General features: G+C 32.7%; 1 protein-coding gene across 1 annotated transcript; it reads right to left on the bottom strand.

Moving 5' to 3' along the window:
* Positions 1-6,546: 6,546 nt before the first annotated feature.
* Positions 6,547-8,821, bottom strand: LOC106765236 (probable acyl-activating enzyme 5, peroxisomal). Its single transcript, XM_014649783.2, has 2 exons — positions 8,670-8,821; positions 6,547-8,453 (listed from the first exon to the last, which is right to left on the bottom strand). The coding sequence occupies exon 2, from the start codon at positions 8,379-8,381 to the stop codon at positions 6,726-6,728; it is 1,656 nt and encodes a 551-aa protein (XP_014505269.1). The 5' UTR covers positions 8,382-8,453; positions 8,670-8,821; the 3' UTR covers positions 6,547-6,725.
* Positions 8,822-21,673: the final 12,852 nt, after the last annotated feature.

The raw sequence follows: 21,673 nt of genomic DNA, 5'->3' as shown, positions 1-21,673 counted from the left end.
TATTCTCCTCCTCTAACCCCACCGTCTTTCTCCGGCACCCCACCCTCATAAATTGTTCCAAGAAAATCTAACAACATTCCTTCAAAACGCCGCAAAGGCAATAGAGTTGAGGTGATGTGGAGTGTGAATCGATGGAGGGTAAGCATGATGGAGTGTGAATTGATGAACTTAAAAAAATGATAAGAAATGAGAGAGGAGGAGAGGAGGGGGGAGGGGAAGATGGAGAAGCGCCAGAGAGAGAAAGAAAGGGGGGTGTAGCATTTCAGACATGAAATGCGGCAAAGTATGGGAAGAGAAAGGGATGATGATTTTGTAAATATGAAACGCGTCAGAGAAAAATTATTTAATGGAAAAAGTTTTTTTAACAACACTTTTTTAACAACTTTTTGACAACGCATATGTAGCAGCTTGTGATTGGTCCGTTTTAAACATTTTTTAAAACATAAATTCAAATAGACCAATAAAGTCATGAAACCTGTACAGTTGTCAAAAAATGTTGTCAAAATATCATGATCCTTATTTAATAGGGATAAAGTTGAAAATATAAGAAAAAAAAGAGGTGCAGAGTGAGAACTGCTCTAATATTAAATACCCGAACCACACTTTCAGGTTCGACAACCGAACTTCGAAGATCGGCAAGTCTCAACCGAAGTTTGAAATTCGGTTTATATTTGACGCATTTCATGCGCTTTTGTTTTTAACGCATTTCAAATTGCCTTTGTATATTTTTTGTGTTAAGTTTTTTTATTTATTTAGTTTTAGTTAATTTTGTTTTTTATATATATTATGTTGTTTTTTTATTTGTTTAATATTTTTGTTTTTTTAATTTGTTTGATACTTTTATGTTTTTTTATTTGTTTATTTAAATTGTAAAATTTAAATAATAATTCATATTAAAATAAATAAAATATATCAATAAATAATTAGAGATTAAAAAACCAAACAAATATAAATTTTGAAATAAACAAAAAGATATTTAAAAAAATTACAAAATACGAAACAAATAAATAAAATTTCAAACTTATCATAAAATATATAAAAAAATAAATATAAAATATTATAAAAATATTTCAAACATATATTTTTTTAAACAAATTTCATATTATAAATAAATATCAAATCATATAAAAAAAATTTAAAGATATAAATACAAATTAAAAAATTAAAACAAATTAAATTAAAATATAACTAAACATAGCATAAAAAATGAAAAAAAATAATTGTAATTCAAAATGCGGCAATACTAAGCCGACGTTCGAATTGCAACGACGTGCAACCATAAGAAAAGCAAAGAGTGAGGTGAGAAACACTGAAATGTAATGTGATAAAGAAAATGAAGTATACTCAGAGAGGAAAATGAAATACGTAAAGGGTGTAAGATTTTTGTGTCTCATGGTCAAAGATTCCTCTAACAGGGTTAAAAATGTAAATTAAATAAAAATAGGAGGTGTAGGATGATGTATGTAAGGTGCAGATAGAATCTCTCTATGATTAAGAAAAGAGATTGTGACCAATTAAAGAAAAGAAAAGGAAAGTGATCATTTTCTTCATATATCTATTTTACATGCTTTTTAAAGTAAATTGTCACATCCCAGGAACCTGGCATAATTTTGTATGATATTTCACTTAAATGGGTGATTTTTTATTTTTATTATTTCTCTTTGCTTTGACTCTTTCTGATCTAATATCCTTGCATAGTTATCTTGAATCTTATTATATACTAAATAAAAAGTAACCAACAATAATGAATATAAGTTGCTTCCTAAGGGTCAAAGGATATTATCATCTGATGACTGGTTTTATGTTAGCCAACAATGTGACATGTGTGAAAGAAACATATCTATTTAAATATTAAATACTTATAAGAAATAAATAATTAATTATAAAAAATAAGTCAAATTAAATTATTTTAATTAATAATGTTATACTAAATATAAAAAGTTATTGTAAAACCTATTTACAATTAAAAAGTTTAACTAGTAATTATATTTGATGAGAGTACATATTCAAACAATAATTTTCTTTTTCAATAGTAATGCTTAAAATAGTTTAATCATTTTTGACATTCCTATTTCTGCAGGATCGTGTTTTAAATAGGTCTTCCTATTTTAAAGTCTCTCAATTAGATTGTGAAAAATTGAATCAAATTAGACCTTGCCGTTAAGTATGGAAAACGACGTTAAATTTGGTATGCTAACTATGAATTTTTTAATGACGTGGCAAAGAATGATCTCATTACGTGTAATTTACAAGTTAAAAAACAAAAATTAAACCTAAATAAAACAAAAAAAAAATAGAAACAGAACAAGAAAAATATCCAAGGCCAAATCTTTTAGCATCTCTGGTACCCAATCAAAAAAGAAAGGCAGCTTCTCATTTTATTCCCTTCCTCCATAGATTTTCCATGGCCACTGTCAGGACCAACAAGTTTCCGGCCAACCACCACCTTGCCACCAATCAGAGTCATGAATAGAGTCATGAATACTGTTGACGACCTTACACCTCCTTCATGGACCACAAGCTCTACGGTTTCCTCTGTGCGGTTCCCACAACCACTGACCGCGACTTCGATCCAGCCTTCGTTGAACGCTGCAAAATCTTCACCGCCAAGGGGCGAGGTCGGGTTTCGCTCCCAAACTGGCGTCGTTTTGTCTACAGTGCTGAAATCATTTCAATGTGGAGGCGGCGGAGGATCGAAAGCCAAGAGGACGCACAACGTTGGGATGGTGAATGGGAGTTGGGATGGTGAATGGGAGCACGACCGTCGTTCACCAAGAGTTGTGTTGATGGTTGATGTGTATCTTCCTATTCAAGTGTGGAGTGGTTGTCGTAGTTGGGGGTAGTTTCCGCTGCCGTTTTTCGCTATTTGAGGTTCACATCTTCTTGCTAGGACCTTACCTAATTTGAGAGAATCCTTGACTAAAAGGGTGCCTGAATGTTGATGGAGGTGGTGGCAGTGGTAATGGTGACGGAGGTGTTGCTCATGGGGCTGCCATTGATGCCCTGAATGTGTGTGTTGTCCCGTCAACGGATAGAAATAGTGCTCTCGGCAAATTTGGCAAACTTGTCCCCTCTTAGCTTCATCTCTTAGTTCTCATTACCTCTCTTTAATTATTAAATCATAATTAAAATTCTTATTTATATCTTTCATCTTCGTTCGAAACATTGAACTGCTTTGTTTTAGATTTTTTTTATCATCAAAACCCTAAAAATTGTTCAATTCCTAAAGTACAAGAAGCTAGAACAAAAATTAGGGTTCCCGGAAGAATGAACTTTTATTTTTCCACCAATTCTTTATGTCTTTCTCTTTCTTGCTATCAAATCCCAATTTTGTAATGACAACGAATGGAGGAAGAGAACAACGGTTTGTGAATTTTATTTTTCCACACCCAATCAATTCTGATCATAAAAATACCTAACTATAATCAGTTTTTCATAAACAAAACGCGATGTTTTGATTAAACTCAATTTTTTTAAATGAATAAATAAAAAAAAAAATATCAGATAACCAATGTGTGCCATGTCAATAGCATTTGATCAAGTCAACAAGTCATGAATGCAATTTTTTAACGTTGTCTCCCAAACTTAACGGCAAGGTCTAATTTAATTTAATTTTTCAAATAAAGGACCTAATCGAGAAACTTTAGAATATAAGGACTTATTTAAGACGATAATGTAAAAATAGAAATGTAAAAAATAATTAAACCTTAAGAAAAATAAACACCATATTGTCAAACTGCTATTGTGTTTTTTGATCTTACAATTAGTGAATCATATCTAATATTTCTTTTTAATTTATGAATATTTGTTAACTTTTATAATAATCATTTTAAAAAAAATTTCGTCAAATATTTTATATCAACCGTGTCTGAGAAATAAATTCGTTATTTTATGAAGATTACGTGTCTTTTATTCAAAATAATAAACCAAATAAATATAAATTATAGTATTTAATTTTTAGAAAGAATAAAAGACATTTAATTTTTATCTTTTTTTTAACTCGCACAATTTTATGTAGAAGGTCAATAATTAAGGATAAATTAATTTAAGATTTTACTTAATATAAATCAGGATTTTAAATGGAACAATTAAAATTATGGCTTGGGTTACCTTTTCTTTCAGTTTGTTGTCCACTTTAAAATTATTTTGTAGAGATATTAATTGTGAAAAATGTTTCTTTAGGTTTCTCACCATTGAATTTGTTAGTTACACACTTAAAAGATATTCAGGTTAAGAGTGATACATGTAATTAAATCGAAGATATATTGCCTTAATTTCAACTATTTATGTCTCAATATGATTTTTTTTTAGCAGTTAATTTATCTATCAGTTAGAGCTGTCAAAACGGGCAATATGGTCTGGTTCGGCCCGGTTCACCACAGGTTGATCACTTAATGAGTCAATCCAATCCAGTTAATTTATTAGCGAGTCAGAAAAATTTGAACCCGACCCAATCCACTACGGGTAGGTAAATGAGTTGGCTCATTAACCTACTTAATACATTTTTTTTAAATAAAAGAAATTATAATTTTTTTTATAATTCAAATTTAAATAAATTTCACTCTCAAATGTCTTTGTTTAATTAATTTTGAAAACAGGAAACTAAAATAATTTTTTCAAGCAAAAAATAATAATAAATATTTTTTTATAAAATTAAAATTAAATTTTAATAAAATAAAATTAGGTAGGTGGTCGGTGGGCCAATCCAACCCACCACGGGTTTAACCTGCATGAGCCGGGTTAAATGAGTCAGGTTGAAATCTGACCCGCATAAAAAAAAAATACAATTTTTTCAAACTCAATCCGACTCGAACTCGTGATGGGGCAAATTGACCCGCGGGTTGTGACTCATTTTGATAGCTGTACTTTCAGTAAATCATAATAATTGAAGGATTCATTCTTCTTTTAGATTATTTTTTTTTTCTTTTTTCTTTCCTCTAATTAATTATGCAATTAACTAATTTTGAAATTTATCTTCCAAAAATAAGGGTGATAAAATAGACCAACCTAACTTGTTTAAGCCCGGTTCAGACTTTAACCAACCATTTAAAAACAAGTTGATTTTTATAACCCAATTCGTCGAACTGTCGAGTTGACATGTTGGTTTTGTTTTTTTGTTTTTTTGTTTTTTTTTATCAAAACGTAATCTCACAAAAGAATCGGAAAAGCTAAAACAAGCTCATATGAAGTTGTCAAGAGAGTTGCTAAGTTATTAGGCGAGCTACAAGACAAGGTGCTATATTATATTTGAATAATTTAGTAGTTAAATATAACACCTTTCTATGTGTTTAAATTTCTCATAATATATCAAAATATGTTCAGACATTAAATAATTTTTATTCACACAATCATTCCATCACTATAATACTAAAAAATTAATTCCATTATCATTTCTTTGTTCAATGTTCATAATTTTTTTTCAAGGTTATTAAATGCAACATTAAAAGAACTTCCTTCCTCCACTCTTTCATCTTCATTACATCATCTAAATCACAAATACATGCTTCAAAAGCTAAATTTTGTCACTCTTTTACTTCTTTCCTTCTCCATCTCTCTAATTCCCTCTAATCAACGTTTTCCTTTCAGTTCTACTTCCCTCTCCTTTATCTTCTCATACGTGGGGAATATCTCCTTTTCTCCTTACTATCTTCTCATAATCTTAGTACCTGATTTTCTTGGACGAGATTTGTAGAAATTGGCTCTAAGTATCCTTGTAGATAGAATATTTATAGTATAGAGTTCATTATCAATTATTCTTATCTTCAAAACCCCAATGCATAATGATGGGGATTTAAATAGAAACGAGTACCTTCCTCCTAAAACTTTAAGATATCATACACGTATAAATTCAAATTGAATAATCTAAACTTGAATACATTGCATATATGGTATAAATAATTTCAAAATGTCTAATGGATAACACGCAATGACATGGGAAAGAAACTTATCCATTTAAATCATCTACTTCCCTGTTTGTTACGGAAACTAACCCTTGACTAAATTATTTTTTATCTATTCTTAAAGGAAAAGTTTATTACATGAAAAAGTTTCTTCACAAAATGTTTCTAAAGAAAACTACCTTCTGTATAAGTTAAAATTAATTTATCCGTAAATTAAGATTGATTTTCATTTATAAAAAAAGAAACTCACATGTATTTATTTATTTATAATTTTGTTTTAATTAGTTCTATTTATAAGATTTAATGGTTCAAATACACGTAATTTATACACTTCAATAATTAATCATGAAGTTGATTATCATAATGGGTAATGGTCACGTACCTACACTCATTTTAATATGATTTTTATAATAAAAGAAGAAAACATAACGTGTTAAAAGAGTGTAGAATTCTATCAAAAGAATATTTTCTCTATCATAATTTCTTCTTGCAAAATAAAAAATTATTTAAAATAAAAGAAAAAAAATCCAAATTGAAGTGATTCCGGCTCCGATTCATGTTCTCTATCATTGGAAGTCATCCATTTAAAATCTTATATTACTCGATGATAAGAGTGGAGGTATGGTATGATTGTGACGTGTGGTCGTAAATAATTTGATGAAAAATATTTATATTTGAAAAAAAGATGATGATCAGGTACAGTAAAAACAGATCGAGGTATCTGTGGATCATGAATAAACAAAGAAAATGGTGAATGCTAAAGACAGAGGTAAGGAAAGGTCGATAATGACACTAGTTTTGGACGGAAGCTCTTGTTTGTAGTGTTCACATTCGACTTTGCATTGAAGAACCCATCTCCTTCGCGATCTGTCTCAGGAGAAACTTCTGGATCTTCCCCGTCGATGTCTTCGGAAGTTCATCCTTGAAGACCACCGTCTTCGGAACCATATAATGCGGCATCTTCTCCCTGCAGTACTTTATTATGTCATCTTCACTGGGTTTCTCTTTCAACCCCGCCTTCAAGCTCACAAACGCGCACGGCGTCTCTCCCCAATACTCATGCGGTCGCGCCACCACCGCCGCCTCCACCACCGCCGGATGCCCATACAAAATCGACTCCACCTCCACGCTGCTCAGGTTCTCGCCGCCGCTGATGATAACATCTTTTGACCTGTCCTTAATTTCCATGTACCCGTCCTCGTGCATCACCCCGACATCCCCTGTGTAGAACCACCCGTTTTTAAAACAACTCGCGGTTCCTTCGGGGTCTTTAAGGTATCCCAACATCACGCACCCTCCTCTCATCACAATCTCCCCGACGCTCACCCCGTCGCGCTTCACGCTCTCTCCGGTGGGACCCACCACGTCAACCTCCGCCATCCCCACTGTCCTCACCCCCTGCCGCGCCTTTAGCCGCGCCCGATCCGCCGCCGGAAGCCGGTTCCATTTCTCCTTCCACGCGCATGACACCACCAATCCCGCAGTTTCCGTCAAGCCGTACCCGTGGCTCACCACAAACCCGAGCGCCTCCGTCCGATGGAGCACCGCCGCTGGCGGCGGTGCTCCCGCCGTGAGTATATGAACTGGCCTCTCCAACGGTTTGTTGTCCGGGGAGTTTGTCAACATGCTGAGCACCACCGGCGCGCCGCACATGTGTGTCACGTGGTTGCGTTTTATGAGAGAGTAAATAATCCCCGCATCGAACTTGCGGACGCAGACGTTGGTGCCGCCCGAGGCAGCGATACCCCACGGGAGGCTCCACCCGTTAGCGTGGAATATCGGGAGCGTCCAGAGATAAATTGGTCTCTTGGGAACAGTCCAGTCGATAAGCGTGTCGACGGAGACTATGAATATTCCTCTGTGGGAGTGAACAACCCCTTTCGGAGACGACGTCGTTCCTGAGGTGTAGTTAAGAATCATCGGGTCCCACTCCGATATGGGCCGTACCCATTCGAAGTTCGGATCTCCCTTGCTCACCAGGCCCTCGTATGTGTCAACGAAATCACCGGAGCATGAGATGTCTGCGTTTTCGACACTGTCGTCGGCGATGAGAACCAGTAGTGGGCGTTGAGTGTGGTGTTTAGGGAAGAGGGACAAGGCTTCGAGGATGAGGTCGCGTGAGGCGCAGTCGACGAAGACGAGCGCGGAGTTCGCATGGCGGAGGATGACGGAGATGGTGCGGGCGTCGAGGCGGAGGTTGATGTTGTTGAGGACAGCACCGGCGAAGGGGATGGAAAACTGGAGCTCGTACATGGCGGGGATGTTGGGAGCGACGACGGAGACGATGCTGCCACGGCGGATTCCGAGGGAGTAGATGGCGGAGGCGAGCTGGAGGCATCGGCGGTGGGTTTGGGCCCAGGTGAAGGTTGTGTGGTTGTAGACAATGGAAGGGGCGTCGCCGTAAACGGTGGCGGCTCTGTCCAAGAAACCTAGCGGTGTGAGAGGAGAAGAGTTGGCAGCGCTTGGCTTAAGTTGTTCCATTTGGTAGTCAACGGAAGAAGCTGAGAAGGAGAAGACACCCTTACCTATACTTGGGAGAAATATATATAGTATATAAACGGAAAATATATTTTAACACCATTTTTTGACACTATTTTGACACTGTCAAGATGTGATTGGATGATTTTAAATTAAAAAAGTTGAGACAGGGTATATTTGGAAGAGAAAAACAAAAGTTTATCTTTTAATTTGAAATCTTCCAATCACATTTTGACACGTGTGCAGTGTCAAAATGGTGTAAAAAATGGTGTTAAAATTTTATTTTCTTATATAAACACACTCTTTTCATTGGGAGAAATATATATAGTATATAAATACATTCATACCTTTCGTTGGGAGAAATATACATAGTATATAATAGTATAGTATAAAGAGTGTTATATTAATGCATAGATTATGGTTTTTGTGAACCAAAGTGGATAAGGGTGAACCATTACAAATTGGAGAGGAGTATGATCTGCTGTTTACAGCGTTTTATTCACTCCTATACTCATGAATAAAAATCGTTGAACAAAGATTTGATGCTTATATTTTGTAATATATTTTAATATTACTAAATTTTCATTTGTATACGTTAATATGTCACAGTCTAAGTTTATTTTTTCACAAATAATTTGATGATAGATTATGTGACCTGTTTTATATATCACAATATACACTATTGAGGGGGTAATAAAGGAATAGGTTAAATAAGTGTGGATTGTATAAGTAAAAGAAAGAGCTTTATATCTTAAACTCCCACGTGTAAATTACGACAAATTATAGAGTTTTTTTTATTCATAAATAGTTTATATTTTGAATATTTTTTTAGAATATATTTAATTTGTGTATACATGCAGAAACACGGTGTTTCAGTAAATAAGAGTACAGTTTTTTTAATAAATAATTTCAACAAATCCTGTTTAGGCTTTCGGCTAAATCACAAATGGGTCATATGTTCATAATAATATTTGGCGTTATTTACTTGAATAGTGACACTCATAGTATAGATTTTTTTAGTGGAATATCTGAACTCGCAATCTTTTCTATATATTTTTTTTTTCAACTTGTTTTTAGTGGAACAGTGACACCAATTCTTAGAAGGACTTATAACAAAGTTAGGTCTCATTTCTTAAAGGATAAAATCTAACAATTTTGTTATTTTTTATAATTTTAACGTAATGTACATTATAGTACATTTACATAAAAAATTGAACTATTATTCGCATTTTTATATGTATATTAAAAAGAGGTTTCAAAAGTTAAATAATAAAAATTTCACCCCACAGTGAAATATAAATTTATCTTTGTTTTGAAGAGGATATTGAGAGTAAACTTTTGAACAGATGACAATATACGATGATTAAAAAATTCTAATGTGTATTTATGAAAGTTTTACATGTAAAAATTATTTGTCATTCAAGAGAGTTTGAATTTTTTTTAGTAAAGAAGAATTAGTACGGGTGAGTGAGTATTTTTTGTTGAAATATCATGTATATTTATAGGATTTCTGAACCTATAATTTATGCGATGAAACTGGTAATATCAAGAGAAAATAAAGTAATATCAACAAATATAATAACATATCGTATATATGATAACTAGCGAAATAATAGCAATAATGTAATACCTTACCTGATTTGCCAAATATTATGTAAATATATAGTATTAAGAAATATTAATCAGACTACTAAAATTTGACCACATAGATTGTTAATATATAAATATTTGTACCAACAAATATATCTCAAAATACTCTTACTAGTACAAAAATCGCGTACAACGTCAATTATTTTGGACTTTTAACGGCTAATTCGTGAATGACATCATATCAGGAGACGTTAAATTGACGTTGAATTTTAAAAAATTCGACGTTAAATTAATGTTGAATCTTGTCAATATATGACGTTGAATTTTGTCAATATACGATGTTAATCAAATTTTTTTAATTAATTGTGATCCTTTTTTACAACTCTACGAGACCTTGAAGAAAAAAGAAACAACAAATTTCAGTTGTTGAAATTTTATAAAGCATGAACTATGAACGTTAGTATCAACAGCAATCAACAATAACCAACAACAAACAAGTTCAACCAAATAACAACAACAACAAACAAGTTCAACCAAATAATAACAACAATAAACAAGTTCAACAAAAAAAAAAATAACAAACAAGTTCAACAAATAAGTTCTTCAAAAACGAAAACTAACTTTCAAAAGGTGAGTTCATCGGAATAAAGTGTTGTCACCCGTGAGAGAGAAAGCAGAATGCGCCTATGAAGAACAAGAGTACGAAAATAATCGGTCAAAACAAACGAAAATCATACATAAAGTAGTCAACATGCATTTGTATCAAATGAAAGAAAGATTATCTGTGATGGTCATCAAACTTCGTTCGAGAAAAGTTTAAGAAGAGAAGAGGGTCTCGCCCGCTAAGATAAAGTGAATGAATTTTCAATCTTCCGCTCAAATTTTTATTGAATTCACTAACCTTTTAACGTCTAACGTTGGGGCATTCGACGTTTTATATCATTTTACGTCGAATTACAATTATAAACGACGTTTAATAATTGCATTTATTTACATAAATGCCACCGATCATTTTTCAAAGAAAAGCGAAGTCGATTAGTTTTTCAAATATTTTACAAATTGATTTTGCAATTAATACAATTGACTATAATCAATGTTGTGACACCCGGGCACTGACGAGGGCAGGGAGTGATCGCCGGTGCAAGAAGCATGGTGTAGGGGGCACGAACAAGGAGCGGCTCCTGGCAGGCTTCGAGTGGAAGGGGCACATGGACGAATCGAACATACACCGGAATGAGAGGGATCTAGAGACTGTATAGGTATGAGACTATACGGTTGAAGGATAGCTTAAAGGAATTGATTTGACTACTCATATCAACAAATAAGTGTGTGAGTGAGGACAAAGCACACTGGAAAGCCTCGTGTTGATTTGTGGGGGCAGTCAACAGTCCCTGTAAGTTGCCGGGGCGTTACAAATGTCATAACTAACTTTTGAAATATAGTCGTTATTGTTCACAAACATAACAAAATTTTGAATACAACAACTAACTAAGTCGGATCTACTGTGCATATAGTCGACTTAGGCACATCAGCTCAGTTTGAAAAACTTTTCAATGCAAAATCACTCACAACACAGTTTTTGAAAATCTGTGCATAGACACGAGTCTTAATCGACTTACTTCATAACGAAGTCGACTTAAAACTTACAATCATGCCATACAATGTAAGTTCACAAAAGTGCATGTGATTTTCTTCTTCAAAAACATGTGTAATGCAACCAGAAATGATGTAACATATTCAAGCTCAGTAAATGTGCATTCACATATCAAAATCAACACAAAAACATGTTTTCAAAAGATATATCATTCAATAAGAACAAAACATGTAACACATAACAAAATATGTGTTATTAATAATGTGTTGTCATCATCAAAAACAGAGTAACTAGAGCATAGTGAGATAAGGCTAGCTAAACTAGTGCTTCCCTTATCAACAATCTCAACATATATGTTTGAAAGGTATGTGAACAATCATTTCTTTCCGCCATTTAGACGTCTGATCCTTCCACACTGACATCTACATGCGATTATAGACGTCGACTCCCCCTACACCCGACGTCTATATATACCACAAATATTAATTTTTAAATCGGATGGATGTCACATTAGTGAGGTCTCCGACGTATATTCGAGAATAGACGTTGGTCGCTAGGGCAACCGACGTCTTATTTCCTGTTAAATAAACCAAGAGTTACGCACACTTCATCATCTTCTTTCGCCTTTTCTCTCTGCGGCATTGCATTTCCAAGTGTGTTTGATCTCTTTTGAACCGTTTAAACTTATGTTTACACCGATTAAAGTAATCTTTGATGTATTATCTTTCATTTGAACCGATTAAAATGTTTTTTTGTTGTGTTTTGGTGCGGTTTTCCTCGTATCTTTGGGTAGCGTAGTGCACCTTCTCCCTTTGCTAGCTTCTTCGTAAGAAAAGCTTGTGTCTTTTGGATCTCTTATGACATTTCAACCTAAAGCCAAACCTGGGTCATTGCCTAGTTTCCATGTCACCGTATTCTTTTTCATTGGCAGTTAGAATGGAACTAGGCAACGACCAGGTTCAGTTTTGGGTTGAAATGTCATAAGAGATGCAAAAGATGCAATTTTTTCTTACGAAGAAGCTAGCAAAGGGAGGAGGTGCTACAACGCTACCCAAAGACATGAACAAAACTGCATCAAAACACAATGAATAAGTAAACGCCGATTAATGACATATCTGACGTCTATTGTGCCCTTAGACGTTAATTGGTGCCATGACCGACGTCTTTATAGTGTCCTTTGACGTCAGTTAGTGCCATGTCCGACGTCTGTATAGACGTCGAACATGGCATTTAACTGACGTTTATAACGATGTCAGTGTTGTAGAGTGTGCACGTCCCATTAACGCCACCCAGATAGACGTCGGGTCTGGATGTGACGTTAAAAGCCCAAAATAATAGACGTGTAAAGCTCTTTCTACACTAGTGTAGCTTAGGCAAGCTTCACTTCATATTGCCGACTTAGGTAGACTTTGCTTTGTTTTACTGATTTGGGCAACTTTGATGCTTGTCCTGTCGAGTTTGTGATAACTTTATTGGTAACTACAATATTAGTGAGGAGTTTTTCTAAAATGTTGTAATGATTACTCCAAAATGTGAAACGTCGTTTCATATTAAATAATTGTTGAATCTGATGTGGTCACATCTTAGCGGTTGAACTCGGGGAATGAAACGTCAAAAGTTACATGCAATCTTGGAGGAAAACTACATTTTGCGAAGTGTTTTTCTTTTTCAAAAACTTTATATTCATCTTCGTTTCACATTTCTCTCCTTCTTTGCTCTTTGTCTATCTCTGCACTTCATCACACTTGCCTTCTTTCTATCTGAGTTCATTGTTCCTGCCTTCTTCTTTGTGTATTTTCATCGTTGTAGGTATGCCTTCTGATTCTTCTACTAACGTTGGTTACATTGGTCGTTGTTCGATGCTAGACTAAGAGATTACACCCATGAGTGAAGGTTCATCTTCTGTTTCTCCTCCTTTTGATGATAGGGTTTTCTCAAAAAAAACCCTCTCTGTTACCCCTCATTTGGTGGCTTCTCCAGGGGTTACCGTTGTGGCTTCCAAGGAAAAGAAGAATAAGGTGGCTAAAATTAAAAAGGTCGTGTTGCCTATAATGCGGGTTGAACCACCTACACCGTAATTAAAAGGCACGACCGGTTCCCCCAATAAGGGATTTTAGATGTACTTGGATTCAGGACAATATGGCCTTCAATGAGGCGAAGGTAGCTGAGCTAGTGAAAAGGAGCACAATTTTGTCTGTGTCTACAAGTATTTTAGGGAGTTTCATGTTTCTTTTCCTTTATCCGATTTCGAGAGTAGTTTTCTGTCTGCCTTCTCCATGACCTCTAGCCAACTTCATCCTAATAGTTGGGTTTAGTGAAGTCTTTTGAGATTGTGTGTCTCTTGGAGACCACAAATCAAGGAATACACGATCATGGATGGAGTAAGGTCCGAGATCATGGCTATTGCGATGGTGAACCTCTCCATGAAGTGTCTGAGGGTCTCGTTTTCGCCTTGTTCTATGTATTTCAAGACGACTGATGTGGTAGACATTGTTTTATGATCCACGAACCAAGCCCTAAACATGACACTTATTGTGTTACAAGAGTTCACCGAGTATGGGGCCAACATATAGTACCAATCCAAAGTTGATTCGTTCAAGGTATTGGGAAACAACTTGCAAAAAAAATATTTTATCATGCGTGTGAATACTGACTTGGATAAGATAAGCTTTCATATGGGTTGTCGAGTTAGTTGTTTTGTTGTACTTGCGGATGTTGATGAGAATCCACTGTGGGGTGTTATCCCAAGATATCTTTGTTGTTAAAGGATGAAAATTCTCAACATTAGGTGGACATGAGAAGTCAGTTCTGTCTCAAATATTCTAAAGGTGTACTTAGAAAGCCTAACGTTCTTCCTAATCTACCCACCTGCTGAGATGTCTAGCAAAATTTTGAGACTCCGCTGACTCCTCATCCTAGCCGAGGTTGTGGTGTCTTCGCTTGCTGCGATCTTGCCTCGAGTAACAGGATCTATCGTGAGTCTCTCCAGCTTTGCATCAGGTATACTTGCTCTGATCTCTTCAAGATTTGTGTCGAGTTGATCGATCACGACTTTCATGGGAATCCCACCGAGATGGCGAGTTGCACTTTACCCGAGAGTTGAGCAAGCCTCCCTCCTGAAGGTTTTCCTAACGTGCAAAGGTCTGACCTTTTCCGCGATATGCCCTGGTTAGGGGACCCCATGCTGGCTTACAAGTGTCATGTTTATACTACTGGTGGAGGGGTCCTTTGTCAAGAACGATGAATGAACTTCCCAATGTCTTGGTGATTTAGTGCTTGGAGGTCACACAAAGGTTCGAGCTCGAAGTCTTAGCGTTTGCATTACTCCTCATTTTGTTATATTAGCATCTATATTTGATTTCGAAGGGCTGCCACCGGGTTGGACCCTATTTTGTGATGTAGTTGGCGTTGACTATAACTGATGATCATAGAAGAGTGAAGGCGAGACAAAATTTTCAGAGGTCCCACGGTGGACACCTAATGTTCTTACCGAGATCTCGAGCATAGACCTTCGAGCAAGTGACAAGATCTGAGTAGATTGATGAATCCTGGTGTGTATTCCATGAGTTTGAATCTCTTTAGTGAAGGAGAATAAGTATAAGTGAGTATGTATTTCTTGGTGAAATACCATTTGTGTTTATAAGATTATGGACTATGTGACTTATGCAATAAAATTGGTAATACCAATAAAATATCAAATAATATTAACAAATATAATAACTTATCATATATAATAATAATTTGGAAAATAATAACGATAATATAACAAATTTCTTGATTTATTAAATATTCTGTAAATATATGATATTAAAGAATATTACAATATAATCCAACTATTAATATTTAACTACACATACTATTAATATATGAATATTTATATCAATAAATATATCTAAGAATATTTTTTATCATTTAAATTAGTAAAGTTGAATAAACTTTGTTCAATTATATAACTTATTTGTTGGATAGAGTGTATACTATATTTATTATTTTTTATTTTCATAATTTTATTAATTTAAATGCCAAAACATATGTCTTTATCTTGTTACGATAAAGTTATATTTATCAGAACATATATAAAATGTTGCTAAAGAATTACAAATATAAGATGCAAATGCAACATTATATATATATATATATATAAAAGTTAATGGGTTAAATATGTTTTTAGTCCCTATACTTTTGGGTGATTTTGGTTTTAGTCTCTCTTTCAAACTAAGGTACAATCTAGTCCTTCAACTTTAAAAAGTTTTGGTTTTAGTCTTTTTTACCAAATTTTTTTAACTTTATTTGTTGTTTCAATCACGTTTCATTATAGCATTTGGATTGTTTATCCTGTTTGATACATTTTTACTTCAATGTTAACTAAGAAACGCTTTTGAAATAACAAATAAAGTTTAAAAAAATTTGGTAAAAAGGACTAAAACCAGAGTTTTCTAAAGTTGAAGGACTAAATTGTACCTTAGTTTGAAAGAGGGACTAAAACTAAAATCGCCCCAAAGTATAGGGACTAAAAACATATTTAACCCACAAAGTTAATTTATAAAATGGTTTTGCTTTTAATAAACATGGACAACTTCCTTCAATAATTTTTTTTTTCCAAATTTGTTTTCCGTTGTATGAAGTGTGGCTCCACCTCACACGTTTGGTCATCAGGAACGATCATCCAAAACTGCATTTGGTGGCTATTGCATGTTGGAAAAACGTCATTATTATTTTTATAGCACCTGTGGTTGTTTTTCCTATGTTCACAATAAGATTCTTTCTATGAAGGGAAAAAAAATCATATTTTCACATCATTTCATTGCGATTTGATAATCTTTATAAGATCCTTATACAGAAAACATAATTTTAACAAAAAAATAAATTTTAGATTTTAAATAAATAAAAGAATTAGAGACGTTCAGTGTGAAATAGGTATAAACAAACTGTAGTGTGAAAACACGATAATCCTATAAAGGAATGGTAGTTCAACACGTATCTGTCACTGAAAAGGAACACAGCGTTCACAGCAATGAACAAGACAAACCGTGAGCGAAACGACACACCTAAGCTCTAGGCTGACACTAAATTAATATTTTATTTATAAAACTTAGGGTTAAATATTTGTTTTTTCTTAATTTAAATAAAAAATAGAATTAATTTTTTTAATTTTAAAATATGAACTTAATACTTTTCATCAATTTTTTTAAATTTGTTTAATATTTTTTATTGAAAAAAAATTGTGTTAAAATAATATAAATAATTTAAGTGTTATAATAAAAATATATTTAAAATTTCAAATAAACTTAATAAAGTATAATTAAAAAGATTAGATTTATACGTTTCTATGATTAAATAAGTCAAAGTTTAAAAAAATTAATTTTAATTTTTTCTTAAAGTTAAATGATTAACAGCATATTTAAATCTAAAAGTTATTACAATTCAATTTATAAATATTAAATAAATCAATAATAATATAATAAATTTATCATAGTTTTATATGAGTTCAAACATTTAAGTAAAACAAATTTTAAACATAGAAACCTATTTTTTACTTTCTTAAGCATAACTATTATAGTAATAAATTTATTATAGTGTTATATGATTTTAAGCATTTAAGTAAAACAAATTTTAGATATAGAAACTTTTTTTTTTACTTTATTAATCATAACTATTATAGTAATAAATTTATTATACTGTTATATCATATGGTTTTAAGCATTTAAGTAAAACAAATTTTAAAGATAGAAACCTGATTCGGGTAAATTTTGTGGAATAGAGAGACTAACTTGACAGACGTGAATTTGTGTCTTTCTGATGCTTGGATTGATGGGATGACTCGTTTTTCCCAGATCTTGATTGCTCATAGGGATGGCAAAAAAATCCACTCCCGCGGATATTTACTACTCGTAACCCGCAGATAGCGGGTATTTTAATACTCGCTTATAAACGGATCGGGTGCAGATATTATACTATCCGTACCTGCGGATATCCGCTACCGCAAAAAATAAAAATAAAAATTTATTTTTTATTTTATTAAGTTAAATTTAATTAAAATTAACATTAATTTATATTTTACAAGGTTAAATTTAATTAAAATTGTACTATATGAAGTATACCGATCAGAATTAATTGTCCTTTATAGACAATTAACAGGTATTAATAGGTCAAATTGCCCGCTTTACAAAATATACAGTATTGATTATTGATTATTGGGTTAATTAAAGGACTTGTCTATCACAGGTCCTGTAAATATACAATTGATGTCTAGGTACAAGTATCCTCTTCTATCTTAATAAGATAGAGACCTCTCTATAAAACATATATGACTTGAGCGTTAGAGTGTCTTCTGCATGTCAACAACCTATCGGAGTGGATGACATTATCAAGAAGGACTAAAGATCAAAAGAGAACAAAGTAAAGAATGACGACCGACCCTTGAACCAATTCAATCGAAACAAAAATTAAATTTTAATTTATATTTAATTTAATTTATATTATATTTCATATATTTTTTGTAATCCAAGGTTTTTAAAATATCCGCGAATATTTTTTAAGCGAGTATCTGTGCAGGTAGCGGGTTAGGTAGTGGGATGGATTTTTTTTTTGTCGGGTCGGGTTACGGTAGGCACTTTTCGTGCCCGACCCGACCCGTTGCCATCCCTAATCGCTCGCTCTCCTTCAACCTTGACCGTTCGGCGGACTTTGAACTTTGACCGGGGGAGGTACTTGCAATGGCAATCCGACGCTCAAGTTAGGTGTGTGATGGAAGAACCTCGGTTCTTAATTGAATGTTAGTGAAGAGTTATCATTATTTGAATATTTCTGAGTGTGTTTAGAACGTACCTGACTTGCGGCCCTGACTCTCTAATTATAATTTGTCTCATGAACCTTAAACTGACGTAAGCCCATTAAAATATAAACAGAATAAAATATTAACGATCTTACCTAAAAATCTGATTGGATGATTATGATCTGCTTATATTTAATTAGATATTCTTCCTATCTTCAAATCAGGTGTTTTACTTTCTACTGGACTACCAATCCAATTACGTAAGCGTTGGCCCAATTGCGATCCAACTTCCTTTAGCTTGTTTGACAGATATTGACCCTAGCGAGACCGAACAATATCAATTTATAACCACTCGGACGTAATATCATATCATACAAAACCTATTTTTACTTTACTAAAGTAAAGTCACTACAATAGTTATCTGATTATGAAAGTAATCCTCAAAAATAAATTTTTAAAATATTTGTTTTATTTTAATTTTTATTCATTTATTTCATATTTGAATCATTAAACAGTTCCTATGTACGCATTGAACATTAATTAATTTTGTAGTTTTTATATTTTTATATTTCTTTGTTCATGAAATCTTCAAATTTAATATATTTATTTAATGTGGATTTTAATCTTGTGTTTATATAATTTATTTTAATTTTATTATCGATAATAGATTCATAAAATGTATTAAAGATGTAAAATATTAAAATAAGATTTTAAATTCTTAAAATTTTTTATGCAAGTTGATCCATAAGTCTATGGACCAATCACTAGTAATTCTTATGCTAATTGGCTATCCAATCTACTTTTTACAAACTAAATATAAAATGAGATAATATAATATAATCCACTTTTTACAAACTAAATATAGAATGAGATCATACAGAATAACCAACTCACATTGTGATCTTTAATTACTGTAACAAAGTACTATATTAGAAGGTGGACAATTTGTTATTTTGAAACATTGTTTTCTTAACTAATAATATTTTGTATTATCTATGATATTGTATTTATTTATGAATGTTTGCAATACTATAAATTTAAAAGTAACATCTATACTAAAAAATAAAATTAATAAAAAAGTAGGTCCAAGTAGACCATACTTACACTCTGTCCCTGTTTGCCTCACGTGTCTGATATCTGAAGGGATTTTCTTTTAAAAAAAGTAAAGATCAGCGGAATACTTTTCATTTATAGGACGGTTTGTTTTTACTTTAAGAATAGTATGATAAATTTTCTTTTAAAAGTAGGATAAGATGCAAGAATGGACTGACGAGAAGTTTTGCTACCTTATCTTCAAATAATCTCAAAAGAAAGGTATGAGACCACAAAGATATGAAATAATTAATGTGTCAAAAATATTATAGAAATAACTTTATTTCAATCATGTCAAATAATTTTATAAATTTTAAACGTTTATGATAGTTTATGTATAGTATGGAATCTCTGGTCAATGGCAAGCAAATCGATTTTGATGGGTAGACCGTATGGTTGATTTGTTCTGTCAGCAAGAAACATCATTAATTGAAGATAAAACACATTTATCAACACAAAATATAGATTAGGCATATAACGAAATGTTTTGTTCGTGATTACGTTATTCAAAAATGTAAAACTTTAATATAAATAATATAAAGTAAGGGTATAAATAATAAATTTGGTTGGTTGTTTTAGCATTTATTGTCATCTTATCTAACACGAATATTTGTATACTTTTTACATATATTATCTAAACAGTTTGAACGAGCGATAAAATATGAAATTTAAAAACTAATTAGAACAAGAAACATCCTCTAAGTTTTTGAAGACCATTAAAGTAAAGACCGTTCAACCCTATAAAAACAATTTATATTTTACAAAAGTTATTTTAAAACATCTCTTAATTATTGTCCAAATATTAAATAAATAGCTAATACATTTAAATTATTATTGACAACACTAAAAATCTAATATTTTTATTTAAACTATGAAATACCATCATAACATGTGAATAAAGCGTATTAAATAATGTAATATATATATATCATAACCTGTTTCTCTTGATACTCATTCCAATTCATCTACATCTTCTAATACATCATCCTCTGCTACTAACCCTACCACTGTTTCTTCTGATATTGTGCAACATACTCCTTCGATGGCCAATCATCATCCCATGCAAACTCGAGCCAAGTCTCACATTTTTAAGCCTAAAGTTCTTGTCACTTCTGTAATAAAGTTCCCACCATAACTAGGGAAGCTCTAGCTAATCCCGAATAGAAACATGTTAAAAGAGTTTGATGTGCTTATTAAAAACAAAACTTGGAGTCTTGTTTCTCCTCCTGCCCGTGTACAATTGTATATTTTGCAACAAGTTCAACAAAGATATAACTTTACAACGACGAAAAAGTTTGGTTAGTTGCTTGTGGATATAGCCAAATTGAAAGCGTAGATTACTTCGATACTACTAGTACAAAAACAGCATATAACGTCGAATATTTATGCTCTTTCACGTCGAATTCGATAACGACGTTATCAAAAGACGTTAAATTGATGTCAAATTTAAAAAATTCGACATTAATTTAACGTCGAATTTTGTCAATATACAACGTTAAATAACGTCGAATTTTGTCACTATACGACGTTAATCAATTATTTTTTTTTAAATAATTGTGATCCTCTTTTAGAGTTCTACGAGACTTGAAAAACAGAACAAACAACAATTTTCAATTTTTGATATTTTATAAAGCATGAACTATGAACAGTAATATAAGATCAATCAAAGAACAATAACAAACAACAAAGAAATTCAATCAAACATAAAAAAATAATAAAAAACAAGTTCAACCAAACAACAACATCAAACAAGTTCAACAAAAAAATAACAAACAAGTTATCAACAAATAAGTTCTTCAAAACGAAAACTAATCTCGGTTCATCGGAATAAAGTATTGCCACCAGTGAGAGAGAAAGCAGAATGCGCCTATGAAGGACAAGAACACGAAAATAATCGGTGAAAACAAACGAAAATCATACCTAAAGTAGTTAATTAACATGCATTTGTATCAAATGAAAGAAATATTACATGTGTGATGGTTGTCAAACTTCATTTGAAAAAAGTTTGAGCAGAGAAAAGGGTCCTGCGCGCTAAGATAAAGTGAATGAATTTTCAATCTTCCACTCAAATTTTTTTTGAATTCACTAACCTTTTAATGTCTAACGTTGGGGCATTCGATATTTATATTCTTTTACGTCGAAATTACAATTATAAACGACGTTTAATAATTTAATTTATTTACAAAAATGCCACTGGTCATTTTTAACGTTGGTTGTTGAGTGGTTTGACGTTAAACGCATGAC

Source organism: Vigna radiata, chromosome 6, assembly GCF_000741045.1.
Source record: "Vigna radiata var. radiata cultivar VC1973A chromosome 6, Vradiata_ver6, whole genome shotgun sequence".
Classification (NCBI taxonomy): domain Eukaryota; kingdom Viridiplantae; phylum Streptophyta; class Magnoliopsida; order Fabales; family Fabaceae; genus Vigna; species Vigna radiata.
The sequence above is the reverse complement of the archived record's forward strand: the minus strand, read 5'-3'. Positions and strand labels throughout refer to the sequence as shown.

Coding starts and splice junctions, on each gene's coding strand:
- LOC106765236 (XM_014649783.2), bottom strand. CDS start 8,381: ATGGAACAACTTAAGCCAAGCGCTGCCAACTCTTCTCCTCTCACACCG.